General features: G+C 40.3%; 4 protein-coding genes across 9 annotated transcripts in view; 2 read left to right on the top strand and 2 right to left on the bottom strand.

The window, feature by feature from the left end:
* LOC128257743 (elongation factor-like GTPase 1) overlaps window positions 1-12,382 on the top strand; it is a 78,257-nt gene extending 65,875 nt beyond the window's left edge. The window contains exons 4-6 of one of the 2 annotated variants that reach the window (XM_052988925.1): window positions 84-268; window positions 7,310-7,516; window positions 12,221-12,382. In XM_052988925.1, coding sequence (XP_052844885.1) covers window positions 84-268; window positions 7,310-7,498 — 374 coding nt within the window. In that variant the 3' untranslated portion in view covers window positions 7,499-7,516; window positions 12,221-12,382. Of the gene's footprint in view, window positions 1-83; window positions 269-7,309; window positions 7,517-7,625; window positions 7,820-12,220 lie in introns of those variants that run through there. The other variant, XM_052988924.1, reaches the window with a different exon arrangement.
* LOC128257749 (proton-coupled folate transporter) lies at window positions 7,845-12,045 on the bottom strand. The gene is given in 7 exon segments (XM_052988935.1): window positions 7,845-8,181; window positions 8,250-8,578; window positions 8,945-9,283; window positions 9,474-9,877; window positions 9,880-10,249; window positions 11,225-11,450; window positions 11,539-12,045. Coding segments are annotated over 6 exon segments (1,581 nt in total). The 5' UTR covers window positions 11,240-11,450; window positions 11,539-12,045; the 3' UTR covers window positions 7,845-8,057.
* Window positions 12,383-13,552: 1,170 nt separating the features above from the next.
* LOC128257748 (protein scarlet) lies at window positions 13,553-17,136 on the top strand. Its single transcript, XM_052988934.1, has 7 exons — window positions 13,553-13,943; window positions 14,120-14,169; window positions 14,272-14,408; window positions 15,031-15,996; window positions 16,389-16,630; window positions 16,692-16,792; window positions 16,860-17,136. The coding sequence occupies exons 1-7, from the start codon at window positions 13,624-13,626 to the stop codon at window positions 17,033-17,035; spliced, it is 1,992 nt and encodes a 663-aa protein (XP_052844894.1). The 5' UTR covers window positions 13,553-13,623; the 3' UTR covers window positions 17,036-17,136.
* A 1,541-nt stretch (window positions 17,137-18,677) lies between these two features.
* LOC128257738 (adenylate cyclase type 5) overlaps window positions 18,678-25,855 on the bottom strand; it is a 39,670-nt gene continuing 32,492 nt past the window's right edge. For 4 of the 5 annotated variants that reach the window (XM_052988909.1, XM_052988908.1, XM_052988910.1 and 1 more), the window contains 5 exons: window positions 24,815-24,924; window positions 21,893-22,062; window positions 21,614-21,795; window positions 21,107-21,231; window positions 18,678-20,152 (listed from right to left, as the gene is read on the bottom strand). In XM_052988909.1, the coding sequence (XP_052844869.1) occupies window positions 18,911-20,152; window positions 21,107-21,231; window positions 21,614-21,795; window positions 21,893-22,062; window positions 24,815-24,924 (1,829 nt within the window). In that variant the 3' untranslated portion in view covers window positions 18,678-18,910. Of the gene's footprint in view, window positions 20,153-20,693; window positions 21,030-21,106; window positions 21,232-21,613; window positions 21,796-21,892; window positions 22,063-24,814; window positions 24,925-25,855 lie in introns of those variants that run through there. The other variant, XM_052988911.1, reaches the window with a different exon arrangement.

A 25,855-nucleotide genomic window follows, 5' to 3' on the forward strand; every position in this document is an offset into this window, starting at 1 on the left:
TCCCGTGTTCCTTTTCCAATTCGATTTCTAGCTAACGACCAACAGCTGATCAAAGAACGTATCTCTTGTGCTATCATTCGCAGGTAAAATGTACGCGGTAATTGGCCGGCGGCACGGCAAAATCCTCTCCGGCGATTTGACCCAGGGCAGCGGCAACTTCGCGGTCACCTGTCTGCTGCCGGTGATCGAGTCGTTCAACTTCGCCCAGGAGATGCGAAAGCAGACATCTGGCCTGGCCTGTCCCCAGCTCATGTTCAGCCACTGGGAGGTGAGTACCGTACAGTAGAACATGGCACATTCAACTTTCCAAATCTATTAGGTTTCTGTACAGAAATGTCTTTGGTTAGAAAGCCTGCTCTTTAGTTAATTCTAGACAAAAAAGAAAGCAAGTTGCGGCAAGCCAAAGTTTATACAAACTTGCAGCTATTGCAATAATTAAATACTCTTTAAAACAATCTTTTCTGACTTTAAAATTGCTTAGGTCTCGGTTGTAAAATATCAAAGTTTACATAAAAACCGAACAATTTGCAAACACATTCCAATAATATTTTATTTTTTTAAAGTAAGACAGAAGCGTATATATTTGAATTTTAACACAAATATTTCAAGAGTCCTTAGATGACTAAACAACAATTACTGATCTTTTTCTTTATTAAATCTTGAAGCGCAATATCTTTTCTGTGACTTATATTGTTCTCCGAACGAGATTTTCAAGCTTAACAACTTTTTATGAGTAATATAGACATTTATTGCCTTTTGACACGTTTACAGAATGATTTTCGCTACTTTTGTTTAGTAAGTTGCAAATCTTATATAAACAACCATATAGATTGGTCGAAAAAAGATACAAATTCAACTTATTTTATTATAAGAAAAAATGTCACCCATTTTTATAGATTTACGTACGAGTATAACATCTGTCGTAGAATAAATACAGACCGATGGAAGCTTTTTAACCTTAAATAGTGGCTTAAGTTATAGAAGTACAACTGTATCTGGCAGAGATTGCTGGAGCAGCTGTTGCTGCTGCTGGGGCACCAGCGCCAGACCGACCATATGCCATGTGCGTGCCTCACTGTACTCCCCCAATTCCTGCCCCCAATCTGCAGCTCCTTTTTCCCGAGACTATCGCTGCCTGTCTGTGGTCAATAAAAATCTCAGCTTACGCCGTTCTGAGCCTTCTGTTACCTTCTGTTGAAGTCGTATAAGCTAAACCACAGCAGCAGCAGCAGCAGTGGCAACATGGCAACAGCAACATCAGCGGCAGCAACATCAGCAACATGGCAACAGCAACAGTTGGACTGAAAGCTATATGGTCCATTTGAAGCTGCAGCTGTGTGCCATTCGAGGTAACCCAAAGCCCCAAACCAGACTTCCTCTCTCCAGTCTTCTCCTTTCTCCATCGCACTCTGACCTTGTCGTGGGCCACAATAAACAGTCACGTTGATGATTTTTTCCCTTCGGTTTTATGCTCTTGGCTAAAAACGGATGGGACAAGATCAGCGGATGAGCTAAGCTCAACCAAAAATTAATAAAGTTGCACATCCCACAAAAGTGTGGATTAGGCAGCAAAGTTTAAAGTTAATTTGTTTTTCAAATTTTAAAATAAATTTTGAACAATTAATATTATTTATATAGAAAATTGTTTGAAAAAAGCAAATTTTTGTATAAATCTTAATGACTCCATAATTCTATCTTGTACCCAACCATCTTAATCGAATTAAATGGTTTTTGTCGCCTGAACATAAAATATTTTCAATGTGCGTGCATTCTGTGTTGGTATTAGTATCTTTATAGGTGTGTTTTTATGCTAGTGTTGGTCATATCGCCCAACCAATCGATAACAACAAGTTTTTGTATAATGACTTCCGGCGATTTTCTATTTCTCAGCTCAAGTTTTGCCGGCGACGGAGATGTTGTTGCCGTTGCTTCGAGTAATTTCTTACGCATTTCCAACAGACAGCAGGAAAAGTGGAAAAGGGGCGGGAAATGGGAGGGGAGTCGCATTGCACAGGAAAAAAGATTCTTAGCCTATGCAGGTTTCATAGCTCCAACACTTTGTTTGGCATTTAAGAAATGAAAACTTTAATTATTTGAAATAAATAACTTTTTATAACTTTTTATGATTATATAAGACATTTGTGCATTACGAATTTACGACAAACTTTAACATGCAAAATTTACGTTAAATAGTAGAAATAATGCTAAAAAGTGGAAAAAGTATCTAATAGATACTCGATTAAAATTTCGATCATTACGCTGGGCGAAGGTAAAGTGAAAACAATTAGGATTTTAGCTTACCTTTTGCGTGAGCAATTAAAACGGTTGGCTTCAGCACTTTGTCCACGCCCACATGTGTTGGCCAGTGGCCTCACCGCCCCGCCCGCCCCCTGCACCCAACCGCTCCCTCCCCTTTTGTTAACCCTACCTGCCAGGTGAGTGGGCCGGGCTCTCGGCCGTGGGCGCAGTTGTCACGTGCCCATAATAACAACGAAGGCGTCAACTTCACTCAAGTGGCCAACTCCTGGTTGGGGGAAAAAAAAAAAACAGAAAAAGGGTCCATAGGTGGGTTTGGTCGGGGGAAACCGTGTTCCCAAAAAGCCATTTACATTTCTTGCCGCATCATGGCCTACAATAAGTTCGTTAAGCATCTGCATCGCCGGATCAGCAGTCGCAAGAAATCATCTCCGCTGATGACCTTCTAACGTGGAAGCTGGCAGACGAGCTGCAAGCTGAAACAGAAACCGAAGACAACAAAAACTAATTTTCAGTTTTCATATATCATAATTTTTTCTTGTTATTCCTGCTGCTCTTTCACTTCGTGAAGCAGCGTTAAGACGGCAGACAGGAGCTCAAGAATGTTGGCTACAGTGCGTTAAATTTAAGACATTAAGAGGCTGTTAATAAAGTTAAATTTAATTTAAATGATTTAATTAAAAATGTTATAAAAAAGGAATATTCCACTTGAAGCTGAATTATTTCTAACTTTTTTGTTTCATCCATTTGAAGTATCTGACTATCTGACTTTATTTCCCATAAAATACATTTGATACAAATAATACATGTTTGATTTAATAAATTTGAAAGTTTCTATTTGTTTATATGTAACACAGGCTGGTCGTATCATCCTGATATAAATAAAATGTTAAGTACAATTTTTTAAGCTTTTCAGTATTGTCTGATTATCTAGAAAAAGTTTCTTATTTTTAGTTTAAACAGAAAAAATTGATTAAATTTTTTAAGCCTTTTAAAAAACGTTCTTTAAAATTGACAAAGCAACAGTACTTTTTATTTAAATGCATAGTTATCTTATAGTTTCGTGTTAAAATTAAAAAAGTTTTTAAATAAAAAGTCGGTGATTCCATCAGTATTTGGCAGTAGCCAGAAGATTGATCGGTATAACCATTTTTTTAAGCGAAGTCGTATACGTTAAAATTTAAACAATCACACTTACTGTTGCCTTTTAGAAATGAGCCACACTGTATAGCGGACAAATATCTGTTAGTCGGGTGGCTACTGTCTTGCGCGCTTTTGTTATTATTTAATTTTGTGCTTCCTTTTGTTTTTCCCCACCTCCACGCTGGCTGCTGCACTTCTCATCTCTTCGGGCCACTTGATGAACCCGAAGATTGTTATTATGATTACGTGTGTGTGTGTGTGCCCGAGACGGGGGACGGGGCAGGAAGAGGGTCAAGACCTGCAGCCTACCGAAAAAACAAAAAAAAAAAAAAAACAACAACAACAACAAAACATAACAACTTTGGCTACTGGTCTTACTTTCGGACTGCTCTGCTCCGTGTTTTCTTCTGGTCCGGAGTGTTGCATATGATTGGGTTCTGGTTGTTGTTGCTGTTGTTCCTGCTGCTTGTCGCGCTTTGCATGCAAGACCTCAGTTCTGTAACTCTGGAACTACTTCAAAAGCATAACAGCCACGGCCACAACAAACTGTGAGCAAAGAACCAAGACAAATAACAAATAATCTGATAACTCGTTTTGTATACCTGCCACAGTCTGCCCCCCACCAAAGGGAAAGTCTACAGTGGAGACAGTCGATGGAAGTGGGGTTTGGGGGCAGAAGGTGGGGCAGGGTTTGAGGTGGAGGTGGAGGCGGGGGCGGGGGTCAGGGCGTAGGAGAGGGGGTGCGGTTCGCCCCGAGGGCGGGGAGAGCATGGCAGTGCCCTAAAGTCTGCCCGGTGCGAATAAACACACACATACAAATACACTGGTCGAAAGTTATTAACCAAGTTAACGAAGAATTCGAAATCATCTTAATCAAACTGTAATCTTTTTGGATCGAATTTATTGATAAGGAAACTCATTTTAGAGATTGATCTTAGAAACTAATATAAATTCTATACTTTTTATTGATTTTAACCTTTGGCACTACAAAAAGTTAATTATTAATTCAAAAACAACCTTCTATTCTTTCATTAACTTAGTTTTTCAAATGCATTATCTTCTTAATTAAATCATAAAAAATTTTCAACCATTATTTGAATTTGTGTAAACCTTTATTAAATTTCAAAAAAAAATATATTAACTTATGTTATTTTTTCCGTTTTTTAATTTAAATGCTGGTAAACTTGTTTTAACAAAATTAAATAAAAATCTATCAAACAGAACAAGAGACACTTCTTGTTTTTTTCCGTGTAAGGATATATCCATGCCAAGGCAAGTGTTTATCCAAGTGGCCAAAGGATTGTTGTTGCTTTCGTTGTTGTTGTTGCTCTTAAGTGGAACGTGGTTTGCATTGTCCGCTCGCTGGCTGTCAAAATGACGCTCATCGTAGGCCGCCGTCCGCTGTCCGTTGTCCGATCGCTGAAGACTTTTACAGACCCAGGCCCCCAAGTCTCTCGAATCAACTCGACTCGAATCGAGTTATATTCTCTGGGCCCGGTCTCTTTCACAGTCTTTCAGCCTGTTTCTGGCGCGCGATAATAATCTCAACTTCGTCTTGGTTGCGGACGCGGACGCGGACAGACGGCGGACAAACGGACAAATGGACAAGCGGACCGACGGACGGCAGCGTATTTCGGTAGCTGCCGCGTAAATTACCTGCATACAAACCGCGCGCGGTCGGACAGGTAAACACACTCACTCACACACACCACTCATAAGCACACATAGATACAAAAAACACGTGTGTGCAAAGAGAGTTGGAGATACAGAGAGATATACCATATAATATAGTGCCATACCAAGTGTGTGTGTTGATGTCACGTCGTTTGGTTTTAAATTTTTGTTTTGGTTTTCGCGGCTTCTTAAATATTTTTCTTAATATTTCAACCTCAAGATGGAAGAATGGTGGTTGTGGAGGTGGAGACCGGGAGTGGGTGATTAGGGGGGAAAGAGCCTTTAGCTCGCCTGTAATCTGGAGCGTGGTGCTGCCATCGTGTGGATAACCACCTTCTTCGGTTGTTTAAAGTGCGTTCTTTTTCCAAGCAGGACACTGGCAAAAAGATGAACATCAAGAATTCGAAATCAAAATCTTTTAAGTGTTTTTTTTCCTGTACAATTAATATGAGATTTGCAGTCAGATGCAGAGAAGATAAATTAAACAAGAAAAAGTCCAGAAATGTTTAAGACCAAATTCTTAATTATAATTAAGCTATAATTTTGTAACATTCATCTATGGATTTCCTAAAAAATGTCTAACACATGGTCTTTAAGCAAGTAAAGTTTTAATATTTTCTGATAATTTCCCATCACATTTTTAAGTATAAGAATATTTGGTAATCTGTCAGGTTAATGGTTAATTGTATGTTTTTTTCTTTGATTTATATATAGGAGATATTAAATATAGAAAATCCATTCCTAATCAAATATTCATTCTGGAACACCTGGATTTTTGTCAGTGCACTCATCTGCCTGCTGGTGGCTGGCTGCTCATTTGTCTGGCCCGGCTCAGACGCAAGTTCTGCGCACTTCTGGAGCACTTCAGCTGCCACAGGGTCTCCTTCGTTTTCTGCCCGAGATTTGGAGTGGGAATGTTGCCAATGGGCAGGGGAATGGGAATGGGGATGGGGACCGATGGAAAGATGGGATGCTGCTGCGCATGCGCAGAACCATTTTGCAAAGGATGGCAGCCTCGCTTTTGCGTTTCTGTTGTGTTGCGACAGGGATTGCGAACTGGGAACTGCGGACTGCGATTGCCAACTGGGATTGCCTTACCTTGTCGAGGACTACTGCTTGGCTCCCTATAGTGCCCGTGCCCGGGCCCCAGCTACCATTGTTCCCTTCGATCCCTTGCCCACTTGGCGTTGTTGGCTGTTGTTAAACAAGCGAAACTTTGTGCCCGATAATGATCTACATGGGATTGCAAAGATGTTCGAGGGCCCGCAGTTTAGCGTAGTGCGAACAGATGGCCCAGAATACGCACTGGGAAAAAAGCATCATAATGACAGTTCAACTGTGCAGGCCCATTCATATTTATTATAGTGTCTCTGCTCAGACAGGGACTGAACTCAATAATTTTCTCCTGTTTTAAGCCAAGTCTGACAGGTTTAACAAAAAAGGTTTAGCTTATTTGAGAAGCTCTGATATTTAACTATCTTTTGTTAATTTTTTAATAAATAAAATGGTAGCAGAGCTATGATTAGAGACTCCGGTGAGAATATACCGATTTTTCTTCTTTGTTATTTAAACCCACAATATTACAACTTATGATATTTTTCGCTGTGGAAAGAAAAGTTTTTATTCATGACAAAAGGCCAACGCCTCAGCATCTCAATCAGTTTTCGAGCAAGTTCGGTCATTGATGAGGGGCTTCATAATGTGTTAGCCGAAATGCTCGAGTGGGAGAGCTGAGTTTTTCCAGCGAACAGCTCGACACCCGCCCGCTGGGTCTCGAGTCCTTGCTAGAAAAAAAAAGGAAAACAAAACAATGCAGATCTCACACCAGAGATTCTCAAGTGGTTCGCCTCGCAGGAGGCAATCATCAATCAAGCGCAGGGAACGCTCTTCACGCCATTGAGGAAATGCCCCGTTCTCCGGTTCTGCGTATCCTGGCGAGCCTGCCTTATCACGTAACGTGCAATGTGTGTCCCTGCGTCCTTTGAAAGTCATTAAGCGGCGAGTCTTTTGTCACAGCCTCTCGAGCCCGCACAATGAAGATGTGAAAATGCTCGCTTTCCCTGCCGATGAGACAAAGGCCCAAAAAGAAAACCCAGCCCATAAACCCAACCCAACCCAAATCCAATCCAACCCAATGCGAGGCGCATGCGCATAGACACAGCGACGCCTCGTTCCTTTGTCCCGTCTCAAGTGCCTAAATGATTTCCCGGAATTTACACCCTGCGTCTGCTTACAGGTGATTGATATCGATCCCTTCTGGCTGCCCACAACCGAGGAGGAGCTGATGCACTTCGGCGAGAAGGCGGACTCCGCCAACCGGGCCAAGCTCTACATGGACAGTGTCCGTCGGAGGAAGGGCCTCTTCGTGGACGAGCAGGTGGTGGAGCACGCGGAGAAGCAGCGTACCCTGTCTAAGAACAAGTGATTTTGGAAGCGATTTCGGGTAAGTCCTTGTCCATTTGTTAATGGATACTTTTTAAGGAAATCCCTAAAACTTTGAATTCATTTTTCCTAATACAACATATAAAAAATAAAAAATAATTTTCTTTTAGGTTTTTATAAATTTTTGATTACTGTGATTGCTTACGCTGTCGACGAAAAATCATTTTTAAGTATTTCTGATATATACCGTGTTAACAAAATAAAATTACATTTTCTAATATCCCGAAATATATTGTCGCGTACGAGTGCTTTTATATTCATAATTTCCCAAAGCCTTATTCATTTATACTTTTTATTGTTTACCTGCATTAAATATGCCGATAAAAAAGTTAAATATATGTGCAAATGTGAAAACTAACCCTAAAAAATAGGGCAACAGTTCGATATGTCAGTTTTATTGACTAAGTCATGAGCCTGACATAAAAATATAGATGTTTTTATAACTAATTGTGTATGGTTGGTAACATTTTCAATGCAATAGCTGCCTTCCATGGTTGCATGTCTTTTTTTATGAATCATAAAAGTATAGTGTAAATGTCAGGCTAACTTTTATCCTCCTCGTTTGGGATTACAAGGCCATCCTCCTTTTGGCATATAAGGCCGCTCTCCTTTTCAGGAACTTCTGGAACGGCCAGTGAGTTCTTGCCCAAAACAACATGAATGCAACTAATGATAGAAAACAAATAAAATCATTAAAAGATAATCAAATGGTTTCTCCACCAATGATCACTTACAGTATCATCACGAAAACAGCTACCTGTGTGGCAATAGTTAGCATAAAGACATTTCCTCCGTAGTTGCTGGTTTTGGTTTTCTGATAAAGTTGCGAATAGCACACTCCGCTTATGAAGGGCACCGCATTGTCGCAAACCGAGAGAAGCGCAAAAACCTTTCCTCGCTCCGATATGGGCACGATTTTTGATGTCATTGCCCTGATCATGGGTCCCACTATCGGTCCCAAACTGCAGACCACGGCTCCGGCGTAGAGCAGATCCGTATTGGTGGCGAAATAAAAGAACAGCCGTGCTATCGAATGGGCCCAGGTGCCAATGAAAATAATGGTCTACGATAGAAAGAATAAAGTTAAATTGAAAGCATGATTAAGAAAACATTAAAAGAAAATGACTTCTTAAGAAGTATTATATTTCCATCTAGTTTCGTTTTTTACTTTAATGAGATTATTATACCAGATTAATACTCATGATGTAATTACGTGAATGTCTTAATTGTCCAGCTTTATTATTTTCAAAATATCAATATGTTTACCAAAAATATTATTATCCAAAACATAAACGTGGAATTTTTAATTTTAATCTGATGTTAAACCAAATCACGAGCTTAAAAAGGTTTGATGAAATTGCACAATGATGATGAAATAGTGCCAATAATATGACCTTTCTATCTCCCCTGTGCGATGACTAAAACTTACCGTATCCCTCCAGCCAAGGATCTTATTCATTAGCGGCACCGCCAGCAGCATGGCAATCACGTAGGCCGACGACTTAAAGGTCTTGAAGTTGCTGTACGCACTCACATCCCAGTCGAACTTGTCGAGGGTGTACATGTACAGGTAATGGCCCTCGTCCCGCTGGAAGGTGTACAGGGCCATGCTGATCATCAGGATAATGAGGAAGCTGCGCCGATGTCCCTTCCGTGGCTTCACCAGAACCGCCAACGAGTCCCTTACGTGCTGCTTGTCGAAGAAGTCGCCCCAGAAACCACAACAACCGAGTTCCCTCAGCGAACGCTGTTTTGGCGTCGTTTGCCACTGAACGTATTAGTTGGGACAAAATGGTACACAAACTTAATTAGTAAAATACAAAACCTAAGACTTGGTTCTTTCATATAGAAAATGAAAGTGATAGAAATTTGGTTTTCTTAAGTTGCTAAATCTTAATTGAATTGTATAATATTTTATTATAGACAATCACTAAGAAGAAAAACTTTGTTAAACTCACCTTAAGGGCACACAGAGAGTAGATGATGGCCAGAGCGAGCAGCGAGGCGTTCACGGTGAACATGTCCGCGTAGGACTGATTGAAGACGTTGTAGAAGAGGTGCGAGCCCAGGGCCACGCCCAGCGGCATGGCAGTGAGATAGACCACGTCCAGAATGGTCACCCGGATGGTGCGCTGCTGCACCGTGGAAATGTCCGAGATGTAGGCAAAGCAGGAGGCGAAAATGGCCACATCCGCACCGGTCAAGGCCGACGGCAAGGTGGCGGAGAAGATGATGTTTTGCACCGGCCACGAGGGCATCCTGGCATTGACCACAATCATCGTGGAATAGATAAACTTTCCCACCAGTCCCATGAGCAGTGGCAGCTTCCTGCCCCTCCGATCCGAGAAGGAGCCCAGAAAAGGGCCAAGATGATGGGAAAGATGTGCGCTGAGATGTTCTCCCACTGGAGGAACCAGGCATTGGTCAGCAGGGACTTGTTCTTGAAATACTCGTTCTCCGCCTTGTTGAGATTCCGGCAGATCTCCTCCGTGAAATTATTATTCACGCGGCAGGACTTGTACAGGAAGAAATTCTGCTCCACCACCGAGGTGATCATGAAGGCGAACATGTACAGGAACATTGTGGGCTCCACGGAAATGGATTTGACCACGTGCCACGCCCACTGGCAAGCATTGCGGACCGCCCCTTCGACCTGCTGCTCCCCAACAATGCTGGCAGCGCTAATTTCGCTGGTCTGACTATTCCGTCTTTGTGCCGCATTTTCGGAGTGTGCCTGCAAGTATGCAACGGATTGTGGACAACGGTTTTCGGAGTAATTTTTTTCACGCTGGCAATGCCGGCAAATAGAAGAGAGGATTGCGCTCAGGCCAAGCTATTCAAACACGTTTTAACTTATAATAGATGCACTATCAAGGGTTTGTTTACTAATTCAAGCGAATAAACATAATTTTATTAACTTTTTTGTAATAATTATTTGTTCGTCTAAACACATAATTTTTCAACAACACTTTCACTTAAACAAAATTGTCTTTTAATATATAGAACTATCACATAAGTAAACCTGGTTTTGACTCTGGTTTTAATAATGGAATTTATAGAATTTTGTATTTATCGTTTTCGTAATGGAATTTATAGAATTTTGTATTTATGAATAAAATTATATTTAAACACGGTTGGTAACCAATTAATAAATTTTCGTTAGTAATTTCTATACCGAAACTGTAGAGAATTCACTAGTCACCGCCACCTTATCACTTTGTTCACCGTCGCACGTTGTCACTAAAATTTAAGTGAGTAAACAATTCGATAAGCTGCTGCTTGAATTACATTGTAGGAATTTAAAGAATATTGCGATAAGCTGCTGCTTGAATTACATTGTAGGAATTCAAAAAATATTTATTTTGTTTTCTTTTCGTTGTTAAACAAGGCATCAAATATAAAAACAATTACTGAAACTATTCACAACAAATGCCGTTTTCAAGGTCACTAAAGCGTGTCTGTTTTTTTCCAAATGTTTCTCTGTTTGTTCTCTGCGGTTTTTGGTTATCATTTTACATACGTAATCATTCAACGAATCGCGGCGGTCCAATTTATATGATTTCTTTATTGCGAAAAATCAAAACTAATTGTGTTGAAGTCTTTTTTAGGATTGTTCTCTCACTTCACTTCGTGTTTGATAAATTTAGCCGGGTCGCAAACAAAAACAAACCGTTTAGCGGGTAAAGAATAGAGCAAACATTAACCTCACCTCTGTGGCGCTCATTTTTGCTCTGCGCACTCGCTCTCTCTCCCGCGCTGTTAAATAATGCTGTTCCCCTATATTTTATAAGGGGTTGCTTTAAAGCTTTTATGCTCTCGCGGTTTTTTTTTACGGCTTAGCTTTTGAAATTCAAAATTTAACCGCCAAGTAACACTTTTCACCAGATTATTATTATTACTATTATTACATTGCGAATTTTTTTAATCGCCATTTGCTATGAAAAATTTTCCAAAAGATTATTTGCTGCTTATCAATGTGTTGCTCTTCTCACAATTTGCTTGGCAATTTCAATAAGCGCTCACCATTTGATTTCCAATTTTTCCAATAGATTAGAATCATTACCCAATACTGCAATTAACAGTTTTCATGACATAATTGCCTGTATTGATTACACGTGTAAGCCGACTTTTTGAACCATTTTTACTAGCGTCTAGCGGTAATTTGTGATTTACCATACCATCTTATCTAGCCGCACGTAGCTCTCACTTTCCGTTCAAGATCAAAGACGTGCAATTAACGCAGCGATAAGTTTAATTATAGACCAATTTGGTTTGGATTTACAATACTGTCCGTCATTTGGGCGATAACTGTTTTCAGGTGCCAGTAAAATAGCGCGATTTATAATAACTAAACTGATTTACAGCGTGAATTGAGCAACTGTGTTTTGCTTATGAAAAATTTTTTCTGCTGTGTTTGCCTTTTGGATATATGGAATTGCGAACCGTTACGTTGCACTTATTTTGTACTGATTTGCGACTTATCCGCTATACAGCTCGGCGGTGACTGGCAGAGAGCAGCTCTGTCCACTCAAATCGGCTTATCAGCGAAAATGCTGATACTGAGCGATTTGTTTTGGCCTCCACTGAAATCGGGGCTACTACTTCTTTGATTGTTCATTATTGTTTATTATTTAAAGTATGCAATGGGATTTTTCCAAAAGCTGGTAACTATTTTTAAATAATCTTCTATTTCCTTTTATTGCAGACTGGATAAAATGTTCTGCCTGAATGCCAAAACTGGATACTACAAAAGATGCTGAAATATGACACATATTTTTTTGAGTAAAAAATTATTTTATGAACAATTAATGTGTTTAAAATTTGCTAAAGCGGTTTTTAAAATAAATTTGTTAATTTTTATAAAGTGTATCATATTGTATCGTATTTATTCTTGTACTAAATCCGAATTGGAAAAAATAAAGCTGCCCAAAAGTATGCCACATACCTGTATAAAACCGAGCTAAAACTTAGACTCAAAACGATAAATACATTTTCTGAAATTATTTAAATATTGAAAGCCAGAAGAATATATAAAAAGAAAGCTAGCTTTCAGAACAGCCACTTATTATAATAACCTACCAAATACCATGTTCATTTTTAAACTACCAATAATAATGTTAGTAATTGGTAATTTAGAACAACACAAATTAATTTCATGGGGAAAATAAAATATTACAGAAGTGAGAATTGCTGAAACTTACCAGAGATTAATTTCTGAATCAATTTCTTGGGCTCCTTTTGTGCCATATAAATGCGAAAACCGTGAGCAAAACAGAGACGAGAATCGGCTCGCAACTGGTTGTCGGCTTTCCCGAGGCAACGGCGGTTTTTCCGCTGGCTGCTTGGTTGCTTGGATGCCTCTGGCGCTGCGGGGCTTCCCGATGGGTTGGTCTGGACTGCATTTTCCACTGGCAATGGTAATCGGAGCCGTCGGCTAAGTCCGCTGCTTCCCAAGCGGTCGGTAAACTGCAAGACGATCGAATGCCCGCTGCCAGGGCCACCCTAAAGATTGTGGACTGCGCACCTCAGCTCCCAAGTTTACCTTATTTGCATTGTTGACTGCCGAGCAGCACAGTAGTACATGCTTAGGTTAAGAGGTTAAAATGTAGTAGGAAAAATTGCGTATTAGAACATAAATTGTTTGGTATGTAAGTTCTTTAGAGCTTCACTATAACTGCATTCAAAAATTCGTCTAAAATTAAATTTGGTAAGGAAAAAAGCAGATTTCTCAGAAAGGACTTAAGTATACAACATTACAAGATCTTTAATAGGTGTTAAAACTAGTGCTGCCAATGCATTGCTTTCCTTTACTTTAATTATTTTTCTAGTTGCCTATTTCCTTTCATTTAAACAACATTTGAAATTATGAAAAGATTTGTTTACTTATTTTTTTTTATAATACATAGTTAAAAATTCAAATGTACTGCCCAAGCCTAGTCTGGAGTGCCTTCTAGCTTGTATTCACTGTGTCTGACTATCTTACTGTCAACTTGGCTGTGAAAACTTCTCAGCAGAGCTCAGTTGGTTAGTTGGTGCCCAGCTGTGGCACGCTTCGGTTGAGAAAAATCGGATTCCCCAGAAGTGATATCTAAGGTAAGGCCAGAGATTATGTCGGACGCAGATAGCAAGCTGATCGATGTGGAGGCACCGGAGCAGCAGGAGCTGCAGTTGATGCCAGTGGGCAGCAGCATGGAGGTGCCCAGTTTGGACAGCACTCCCAAGCTATCGAAACGGAATAGTTCGGAAAGGAGTTTGCCCCTCAGAAGCTACAGCAAGTGGTCGCCCACGGAGCAGGGAGCCACTTTGGTGTGGCGCGATCTCTGCGTGTACACCAATGTTGGGGGTTCCGGCCAGCGGATGAAGCGGATCATCAACAATTCTACTGGTGCCATTCAACCGGGCACTCTGATGGCCTTAATGGGATCAAGGTAAGCTGCTGCAGAAATCGATACCGCTTAAGATCAGTTGCATGCGAGTGGAATGAACCGAAAAGTACACGATGACCGAAAATGTGTTTTCTGTGTCAAGCTGTCTAATTTCGGAGCGATTATAAAACCCTCTGATAAGCAGAAATCCGTCTAAAAAAAGCATCTCCCATTCACAGTGGCTCTGGGAAAACAACACTTATGTCGACGCTCGCCTTTCGACAGCCGGGTAAGTTGTATAGTACTACCAAGTTTCAGTTCCCGATAAGATTACACTGATCCCCATTATCTCCGCCGCTCCATTTGCCTCCACTTGGGTTCTGCCCTTCAGCCGGGACCGTGGTCCAAGGCGACATTCTTATAAACGGCCGCCGCATCGGGCCCTTCATGCACCGCATCAGCGGCTATGTCTACCAGGATGACCTCTTCCTCGGATCGCTGACTGTACTCGAGCACTTGAACTTTATGGTGAGCTGGGGAGTCCACGTAGCACACTTTATATCATTTGCAGGGGATTATGATGCTCACGAGAAGCTTATAAACGTTTACAAATGCTTTCTATAGTGTGTATATCGTCTATTAACTCTGTCAGTGATAGTGTTGTGAATAATCTCTTACCTAAAACATAAACAAATATTTTGTGAAATCACATTTATTGCATTTATTTTATTTTTTATTTATTTTTTCGACAGTCATTGCCTCTTTAAGTAAAGTAAAAACCTAATAATTGGTAAATAAATATGTTTTCTTATAATATTTAATACGTTACAAAACGATTATCGTCTGAATATTGAAACTTTGCAAAAAGGCGACCCCGACATGCACTTATTTTTATTCCTTGAAAAAAGTATGTGACTTAAATCAGCATTCCTGATCGATTTTCTACCCCTTCAGATAAAATTGGTTTATATTTGGAGTTTACATTTTTAACGTTGCCAGTTTTTGTTTTAAAATAAAAAATATTGATTTTGATTGATTGATTGTTTTAGCTTTATTTACAAAATAGTGATCACATAGAAATAGAACTGTTTAATTTGCTTTAACCTAGAAGCTAGCACTATCGTTTAAATATTTTCCTCTCCCATCCCAGGCCCATCTACGTCTGGATCGTCGAGTGTCCAAGGAGGAGCGTCGCCTCATCATTACGGAGTTGCTGGAGCGAACCGGCCTTCTGTCGGCGGCCCAAACGCGAATCGGCAGCGGCGATGACAAGAAGGTCCTGTCGGGGGGAGAACGGAAACGATTGGCTTTCGCCGTGGAACTGCTCAACAATCCGGTAATTCTGTTCTGCGATGAGCCGACCACGGGATTGGACTCCTACAGTGCCCAGCAGCTGGTGGCCACGTTGTACGAGTTGGCCCAGAAGGGCACCACCATCCTGTGCACCATCCACCAGCCGAGTTCGCAGCTCTTCGACAACTTCAACAACGTGATGCTGCTGGCCGACGGACGGGTGGCCTTCACCGGATCCCCTCAGCACGCGCTGAGTTTCTTTGCCAATCACGGATACTACTGCCCGGAGGCCTACAATCCGGCGGATTTCCTCATTGGCGTCCTGGCCACCGATCCGGGATACGAGCAGGCCTCGCAAAGATCGGCTCAACACCTTTGCGATCAGTTTGCCGTCAGCTCGGCGGCAAAGCAGCGGGATATGCTGGTGAATCTGGAGATACACATGGCCCAATCGGGCAACTTCCCTTTCGACACGGAGGTGGAATCCTTTAGGGGCGTGGCATGGTACAAGCGATTCCACGTGGTGTGGCTGAGGGCATCGCTAACGCTGCTCAGGGATCCCACGATCCAGTGGATGCGGTTCATCCAGAAGATCGCCATGGCATTCATTATCGGAGCTTGTTTCGCCGGCACCACGGAACCTTCGCAGCTGGGAGTGCAGGCGGTTCAGGGAGCGCTTTTCATCATGATTTCGGAGAACACCTACCATCCCATGTACTCCGTGCTCAACCTCTTTCCCCAAGGTTTTCCGCTGTTCATAAGGGAGACCCGATCCGGACTTTACTCCACGGGCCAATATTATACGGCCAACATTTTGGCCTTGGTAAGTGTGTTCTGAATTCAAAATTCAGAAATTATTTATGATATGAAAATATAGAGAAACCATATTAGAGCCAATGTTACCTAAAAATGTATGCCAGGCTTACCGTTAAGACCACGTTAAGGCCATTATTCCTAATATTAAAGAACATTTTCCTAAAAACAATTAATTTTTTTTTTCTGAGTGTAACGAATAAGACCTTTTTTTTATAAAATTTGGTTAAATAACTGAGTCAAGAAAAGCTTTCTAGCATAACATTTTTTTTACCGAGGAAATAATTTTATTAGTTTAATCTGAAAACCTACTTTATGTTCCTATTGTTTAAGTTTTTCCTTTTGAGTTAATGTTTTTATTTTTTTAGGATGTCTTAATTTATGTTAACTTTTTTTTTACAGCTTCCTGGAATGATATTAGAGCCCCTGATATTCGTTATAATCTGCTACTGGCTGACCGGTCTGAGGTCCACCTTCTATGCCTTCGGAGTGACGGCCATGTGTGTGGTGCTGGTGATGAATGTGGCCACAGCCTGTGGCTGCTTCTTCTCCACAGCATTCAATTCAGTTCCCCTGGCCATGGCTTATTTGGTGCCGCTGGATTACATATTCATGATCACCTCGGGTATCTTTATACAAGTGAAGTGAGTTGTGGTTAAGCCATGTTTCAGGAACTTTATTATATCGACTCCTATCTATTAACAGCTCCCTACCAGTGGCATTTTGGTGGACACAATTTCTCTCCTGGATGCTGTATGCCAATGAGGCTATGACCGCTGCTCAGTGGTCCGGAGTGCAGAATATTAGTGAGTAAAAAATAAGCCCTTTATAAGAAACTAAACTATATTAATTAATATATATATATTTGTAAAGCCTGCTTCCAGGAAAGTGCTGACTTGCCCTGTTTTCACACAGGTCAGGATGTGCTGGACAAGTACAGCTTCAATGAGAGTAATGTCTACCGCAATTTACTGGCCATGGTTGGGCTCTATTTCGGGTTCCATCTACTGGGATATTACTGCCTTTGGCGACGAGCCCGAAAACTATGAGAGCTCTCAGTCCTAGTGCTGTAAATATAATAACTACGAAGCTATGAAATTATCCAATAAATAATGCGTAGATTTTTCAAATTAATAGCGCCATTTATTAACACATTTTGTTTTTTTTATTTTCCTTGTTGACTGCACAATGAAACATTTACATTGACTGGGCTTACTTTTGCCCTCGTCAACTTGAAACTGAACATCAAAGCTAATCAACATCAAGTTCAATACACTTACATACATACGTATAAACATTATAGGATACTTCATACGCAGTTAAATTATAATATATTGGCGTAGTCAAAGTGGCCGAGAGGCTTTCGTAAAATTTGCGATTTAAAACTAAGTAACAAAAGGTTATAAAATAATTTATGCATTTTTTCATCTTCTTCATAGAAATCACAGCGAGAATTTTGTTGGTTTTTCTTTGGTTTTACATATTGTTTACGCGTAATACATGTTGCATCAATTTTTATATTTTTATTATATTATGTGTTGATGCTTTCAGCAACATTGAGACATACAGACATTGAAACACATGTAACATTACATATAAACGATACGGTTTTAACATTTAACGTTAATTGTATTAAATACTCCTTTTATTATATTCTAGTAAATATCGTTTGTGCAACAATTTTAAATAGTTTTCTTTTGTTGCTCTTGAATTGACAGATTTTTTTTTTAGTTAAAGAAAGAGGACCAGCTATGGACAGCCTGAAAAGTCGAAGGAAAATACTTATTTTCGATATGTTCCATGTGTGGAATATGGTTTGATTGCGTTTGTGATGGCTTTAAGGGAAATGCAATCGTAACCTTTAATTAAACTATGTAACTAAAAAATGAATTGACTAGACTATAGTGAATCGTTATTTGTAAAAAGAAGAAACACATTTAATATGGTCATTCAATTCGTATACATGATTTAAACAATGCATAGTTTACAATTGCATTCCCCAACAACATAGAATAGTTATTTGTTCGTTTAACATTAAACATTAAATTCGATTTCTTTGCACACTTACCCATTTTTAGCTTACTCTACTGCAAACACACATAGGAACCTTACACACCTACACTCCTTTCCAAGGACCTTCCGTCCAACTTACAACCTATTGAATGCCTAACAGTTCTAACAATGCTCTTTGGTACCCATTTGAAGTGCATAACTTTGCTTTCGTACTTTAGTGTGTGATATGGAAATTACATTTTTGTTGGTGCCCTGAAACGCTAACTGAGGAACATGTAAAGCTACAATAAATGCGAGATCATATATGGGGTAGGGAAAAGCTCCTTTTGCAGTCGAACTTCTGTAACTGAAAACTTCATAGAATTAATAATTCAAAAATCAATGTTTATATATTTCTCAAATTCTGTTATATGAATTTTAATGTATTTCTTTTAAAAGGGAATATATTACATTTTATGAAAAGTTTTTATCATACAAATATTAAGAATGTATTTTTTATACGTTCATAATAATTTGGTTAGCTTCTTTAATGTAATAAAATTTTAAATAAATTTTTAGAAAATTGGAATTTTCTTTTTTTATATATAAAACTATATTTAAAATTTAATAAATATGGTAAATATTATTTGTTTCTTTTATCAAAAAAAAACATATTTATCATTGTTTGTATACAGGTTGTTTAAGAGATTTCTGTTGTTTAGATAAATGGGAGACATTCGCAGCTAAAGAAGTTCGACTGTATTGTAATTGTATACTGGCAGGCCCACTCAATCTACAACTATATCCTTACCCTAACCATTACCTTACCCTTACCCTTACCTTTACCGTTACCTTTACCTTTAGTGCTACCTCTAAGTCTCATCTAAGTGCCGGCGGTTTTGTACATATTTACACGGCTGCCTGCGCATCCTCTACGTGCTGACATCCTGCAGGAGTCCGGTCCTGGGGCTGCTGCCCCCGCCACCCGTTCCCGATCCCGAACCCGCACCCGATAACAATCCCGACACGGATCCGTTCGTGCTGCTGCTAATGAGCACCATGCTGCGGCTGTTGGGCAGGACGAACACCTCGGTGGTCAGCTGGCCAATGGGGCTCATGGACTGCGAGGTCTTGATGGGACTCCGGTTGGGCTCCAGCGTGGCCGTCCGGGGCTGCCAGTCCTGCGAGGAGTTCTCCGTGGAGGATTGGCCGGGCACCGAGGTCGTCTCCAGCGTTCCGGGTGCCGTCTGCGTGGAGCTCTGGCTCTCATTGGACAGCAGTCGAGTGGTGGTGGCGGCAGTGAAGCTAGCTGCAATGGTGGTCACCGAACGGCGCTTCTTCGGCTGCTGCGAGGAGGAGTTGGACGACCCGGAGGAGGAGGAGTAGGGCGTGGCTGTGGTGGTCACCGTCTCCGTCACATTGAAGCTCACGATGGTGTCCCTTTTCCGGAGAGTGGTGGTGGTGGAGCTGCTGCTTTCACCCCGCAAATTCTGCTGCTGCTTGTTGCTCAGATCCGATAGGCTGATGTTGTTCTTCAAGAGTATCTCCAGGTTCTCAATGGAGTCCTTTAACCCAATCTTCTCATCCCTGGCTATTTCGTCCTTGAGATCCGCCACCAGTGTCCTTGGTGGGGCAGTGGGCGTGGCCAGGGACTTGGTGGCCCCGCCACACTCGGAGCAACTGTCAGTGGTCGTGGGATTCGGATTGGAGCTCGGATTGGGGTTGCCACTTCGCAGGATGGCGGGCAGGGCGCCGATGGTGACCACACTGGAGCTGTTGGATATACTGGGCGTAATGCCCGTGGAACTGCTCACAGTGGTGCCAAAGGAGGAGGATATATTATGCTGCCGGCAGAGGGACTTCCTCCGCTGTGCCGTCAAGTTCTGCATATTGGAGTTCATGTCGATGTCGGGCGAGGGCAGCAAATCGTCCTCCTGCTCCACGAGATCCTCCTTGGCCTGCTCCTGCTGTTTCTCCATTTCGGGCTCCTTAGCCAAAGTCAAGGTCTTGGGTGGCTCTATATCGGCCTTGGCCAAGTCCTCCTTGACCTCGATGGGCTTCTTGCCCTTGAGGAAGTAGGTGATCATGGAGCCCTTGCCCTTCACATCCACGCTGCCGCGACAGGTGAGCTCGAAGCCACGCCCGTCTAGAATCTGCTGCATCTCCTGCGTCACCTGGACAGGTGAAAAGGATGAAAAAACGAGGACGAGGAGAGAACAAGCGATAACATAAATTCCGGCTGACAAGTTCAATGGCTGCAGCCGAGGGCAGAAGCAGCTGGCTCAGCTTTTATTTATTCACCCGCTCATCCGTGGCTACATATTTCATGATAACACCCAGGACCCTGGTCCCTAGCTCCTCGCTCCGCCAATCCCCCCGAGCGTCGCCAGCTTAATAATTTATTTCCTTTGCAAATTTTTTTCTCGCCTTTGCTTCGTTTTATTGACAGCATCGAAGCAAAGCAAACAAAATCAAATGCTCATTTTTGTCTGTATTTGTATCTGTTTTCGTACCCATTACTGTGTGCGTTAGGGTGACTCGTGATTATACGCAAACTAAAATAATATAACATTCCAAAAACTAAAACTATAATTATATTATTAAATAAAGTCAGAACAAATTAAAAGGCAATATTTAACAATTTATGTCACTTTAATCATAGTTTTTTTTTAGAATGTATGGAAACATAATGTACCACATAAAACGATTTTTAAAAATAAACAATAGAGCCATAGATAACGGCACCATGTTATGAATATTTTAATTTGTTGATTTTAATGTTTGTTAAAGCTTGTTTAATGGGACTTACTGGTCCACCCCAATCCTTAAGTACCTTTTCTCGTGTTTGTGTATATATCTGCTTTAACTGCTCTTTTTTTCGGAATGTCTGAGTGGTGGGAAAAGTTTGCGTTGACACTAAAAACTTTTGCAGTAAGTGGTCAGCCCAGGTAGCCATTGATTAGGTGGGCGTGGCTGTGCCCCCGCAACCGCTCAGCCCTTCCCAAAAACTTTTGCAACAGGAATTTCTCAGCTTTTGCAAAGAGCGCAAAACTTAAGATGGTAAAATTGTGACAGTATAAAAACCACCTGAACGCTTGCGATTAGGCGATGATTTAATCAAGACTCACCTGGATGTGATCGACCAGACCTGTGGAGTCCATTCGCGAAGCCACGTTGACGGCATTGCCCCAGATGTCGTATTGAGGCTTGCAGGCCCCAATAACGCCAGCCACCACAGGACCAATATTAATTCCTATAAATGCGGAAACAGTAAATAAATGTAGTTTAGCTAGCAAAACAGGCTAAGCACTTGCGTTAAATATAAACGTGGCTTTCAACGTGTTTCCTATAAATAAATAAGTAAGACACGGAAAACTTGACATCAACCGTCAGCATAGTAACTGATTTCACTACAAAATGTTGAAGCCTTATAACTTACATATTGCTTTACATAAAAGGAAAAAAGCTTGTATTACGAGTATTTAGATAGTAAATTAAAATCATTAAGTTTTTGATAAATCCTAAAATTAAATTCAGAATAGTTTGTAATCAAAATAGTTCCCTATGAAGACCATGGTTGTCTGATAATTTTTCCTCTGTAGCTGTAAAAGGAAGTCAAAGCTTGAGTTTCTCACCTATTCGCATCCGAAAGTTGTTGAAGGAGTGCATGTTGACCTCCTCGATCTTGTCGAACAGCTGGAGGGCGTAGTCGGCCATGGCGGTCACGTGGCTGAAGTTGACCCGGTCGCAGGTGCTCGCCGTCAGTCCGGATGCCGCCATGTAAGTGGCGCCCGTGCTCTTGATTTTCTCGATGCAGCTGCCGGGGGATATAAGAGTGTGACCGGATGTTGACCAGCCCGCAAAAGTGGTTAGAAACGTTTAGGCCTGAATAGGGAAGGGGAGGCGGGACTCACCGGAAGCGCTCCTCGCTAAGCAGCTCGTCGAAATCGGCGATAATCTCGTTGAGCAGTCGCAGGCACTCCACGCCCTCGTTGTTACCCTCCAGTTCCACGTAGAACTCGGAGAAGTTGGGGATGCTGGCGAACAAAATGCACACCGAGTCGCATTGCTCGTGGTACAAGTCCTGCAACAAAGCCAATCGAAAATTCAATTAGATTCTGGCTGGGCAGCTCACAGCATCTGTTTATGACTGTGCACTGAAGTGCAAGTTTTGTTCTAAATTTAAGTTTGTCCAAAAATGAACGGAAAATTCAATGTGGCTTGTGGCTAATGTCTCTTAAATTCTGCGTTTAAATCTTTGTTTGTAATTTCAGGTCGATTTTTTGTTATTTTTATAATGTAACCTCTTTCTGAATTTATTTAAAAAAGGCTTTAGTAAAAAGTGATAAAAAAACTGCAGTTCTGAGTTCATAATTTTTCTTATAGATATCCGATTTTAAAATGGTATATCTGTAAAGACTTGTGACTTAAGTTTCTTAAAATCTGCATTTCAATCTTAGTTTGTAATTTCAGGTCGATTTTTTGTAATTTTTATGATGTAACCCCTTTCTTAATTTCCTAAAAAAGGGCTTTGACAAAAAGTGACAAAATCCTGCAGTTTTGAGTTCATAACTTTTCTTACAGACATCCGATTCTAAAGTGGTATATCTGTAAAGGACTTGTGACTTAAGTCTCTAAAATCTGCATTTAATCTTAGTTTGTAATTTCAGGTCGATTTTTTGTAATTTTTATGATGTATCCCCTTTCTTAATTTCCTAAAAAAGGGCTTTGACAAAAAGTGACAAAATCCTGCAGTTTTGAGTTCATAACTTTCTTACAGACATCCGATTCTAAAGTGGTATATCTGTAAAGACGTCTGGACTTAAGTCTCTTAAAATCTGCATTTAAATCTTAGTTTGTAATTTCAGGTCGATTTTTTGTAATTTTATGATGTAACCCCTTTCTTAATTTCCTAAAAAAGGGCTTTGACAAAAAGTGACAAAATCCTGCAGTTTTGAGTTCATAACTTTTCTTACAGATATCCGATTCTAAGTGGTATATCTGTAAGGACTTGTGACTTAAGTCTCTAAAATCTGCATTTAATCTTAGTTTGTAATTTCAGGTCGATTTTTGTAATTTTATGATGTACCCCTTTCTTAATTTCCTAAAAAAGGGCTTTGACAAAAAGTGACAAAATCCTGCAGTTTTGAGTTCATAACTTTTCTTACAGATATCCGATTTTAAGATGGCATATCTCTAAAGACTTCTGGCTTAAGCCTCTAAAAATCTGCATTTAAATCTTAGTTTGTAATTTCAGGTCGATTTTTTGTCATATTTATGATGTAACCCCTTTCTTAATTTCCTCAAAAAGGGCTTTGACAAAAAGTGACAAAATCCTGCAGTTTTGAGTTCATAACTCTTCTTACAGACATCCGATTCTAAAGTGGTATATCTGTAAAGACTTGTGACTTAAGTCCTCTAAAATCTGCATTTAATCTTAGTTTGTAATTTCAGGTCGATTTTTGTCATATTTATGATGTAACCCCTTTCTTAATTTCCTAAAAAAGGGCTTTGACAAAAAGTGACAAAATCCTGCAGTTTTGAGTTCATAACTTTTCTTACAGACATCCGATTCTAAAGTGGTATATCTGTAAAGACTTGTGACTTAAGTCTCTAAAATCTGCATTTAATCTTAGTTTGTAATTTCAGGTCGATTTTTTGTCATTTTTATGATGTAACCCCTTTCTTAATTTCCTAAAAAAGGGCTTTGACAAAAAGTGACAAAACCTGCAGTTTTGAGTTCATAACTTTCTTACAGACATCCGATTCTAAAGTGGTATATCTGTAAAGACTTGTGACTTAAGTCTCTAAAAATCTGCGTTTAAATCTTAGCTGCTAATTTCTGGACGATTTTTTTTAATCTTTAAGATGTAACCCCTTTCTAAATTTCCTAAAAAAAAAGGCTTTAAGCATTTTCGCAGTGTGGTTCTGTTTGCCAGGCTCAAGTTGAGCTCATTGGCTTTTGTCCTGCTGCCAGAGTAGGGTCCTCGTTGGCCATCAAATGCGGCTACTAAGCTTGTTGAATTTGCATTTAGTGCGGAAGGCTGCCACGCTGACTGGTCCCCGAAGCTACATATATAAACCCCTCTGATTTTCCACCTTGCGGCAAGTGCAGTGAAATGGTTTCAGGCCGCATACACGTGGTCACATCACAGTTTTGCAACCGCCAGTCCCTCTTCCCTGCCCCGATGTCGTTTGACCAATCTAAATCCTTCGCCGCCACTTTGCCTCCGTTTCTTCCTCTTCGACTCCCCAACATTTGGCGCAGATTTCACAGCCTCAAAGTTTTTTAATATGTTGAACAGTTTGCCTGCATTCCTCATGCGCAAATATAGTTGCGCTCAACATACTAGCTTTATAAGCTTATTGCTAATGACAAATTTTGCTAAACAAATATAACAAGTTAAATCTTAAGTTAAGTCTTATTTTTTAATGGTATTACTAATTTAAAATTTTCAAAAAAAAATAAACTTTTTTTAGGGATTTGGCTAAAATAAAATCTTTTTTGACTGGGCTTAACTGGGCTAAACTTAGACGCCAAGTCTTACTGTCTTTCCTGGCAAAATTTTGAATTTTTCTTGGTGGTAACATTATCCACCGAAATGGTACAAATATTTGGCTTCAAATGCCAATCAACTACAAATTTGGCATTCCAAATTTCGCGGCAAACCTTGTATCTGTTTTTGAAAATTTCTTGCTACTATGGCAATGGTTTTTGAATCTGTTAAAACGCCATTTGGTTGTCATAAAGTGGTGTGATGATTTTTTTCATTTAGTGCCATTATGTTGAGCACGGGTGTATTTGATAGTATTTGCTGGTTTAATTGTATACTCACGTCAAGGTGCTTTTCGCGGCTCAGAAAATGCTCGGCTACGTGAACGGGCAGAATGTTTTCGAGCAGTTTACGGTTATAAGCCTGCAGGTGCTCCATATCCTCCTTTTCCTCTGCGAAATAAACGAAAACGGAAAAATAACAGCGGCGGAAACCCAGAAGAGGGCAAAAAAATAAGCGTGAAATTGAAATATCAGTTTATCAGTTTACCGGAGCGGAAAGTAAAAGCGCAAAAACAGAAAGCGCAAAAACAGAAAGCACAAAACTCAAAACACATTGCCATTTTCACGAAATGGAAAAGCTGGGCAAATGCTGTGAAAATGCTGGCAGTGCGTCGGTGTGAGTGAGTGGAAGTGCAATTGTGCACTAATACTAATGAAGTGGCTTATGTGCCGAAAGTTTTCCCAATCCCTCTGTCCCTCTGCCCCAGAGGGTATCATTTCAAATCACTGACAGTGTGTCAAACGGAAAAAGAGACATCATGAACGGAGGGAAATGGCTCACAGCTTTGCAACTCTCGAATTTTAATCAGAATAATTTTGAGGGGCTGCTGTTGGCTGTAAGGGAAATTTTCTAAACATGCTTGAAGTTATTTTACAAAGTTGTTCGAAATAGTTATTATGACCATATCTACTTCTGACAACTTTTTAAAGTTTTGTTCCAAAAACTGGATGTTGAAAATACGGAAAATAAATTTCAATTAAGTAATAAAGTACTAAAAATGATTTTAAATATAGAGCTTTAATCCTTTTTTGGATAACAATTACATAAAAAAAGCCTGCTTGGTACTAAAACCCTTATAATGCATAAAATGGGTTTATTGGAAGATTTAATTGAATAAAAATTGAACAATTTGCAATTTTAAATAACTTAAAAATCAAAGTTTGTACTGATGTTAGTTAATATTACCAAAGAATGAATCAAAAAGAAGCCTAGCCTAGTTAAAAACTATTCTTGAAATTCTCTTTGGCCGTTAAAAGTTCGAAACTTTGGCTTGTCTGCACTGAAGCCCTTTGTCTACTTGATTTCCTGTGCTCAAGTTCC

Source organism: Drosophila gunungcola (genome assembly GCF_025200985.1).
Source record: "Drosophila gunungcola strain Sukarami chromosome 3L unlocalized genomic scaffold, Dgunungcola_SK_2 000002F, whole genome shotgun sequence".
Lineage (NCBI taxonomy): Eukaryota > Metazoa > Arthropoda > Insecta > Diptera > Drosophilidae > Drosophila > Drosophila gunungcola.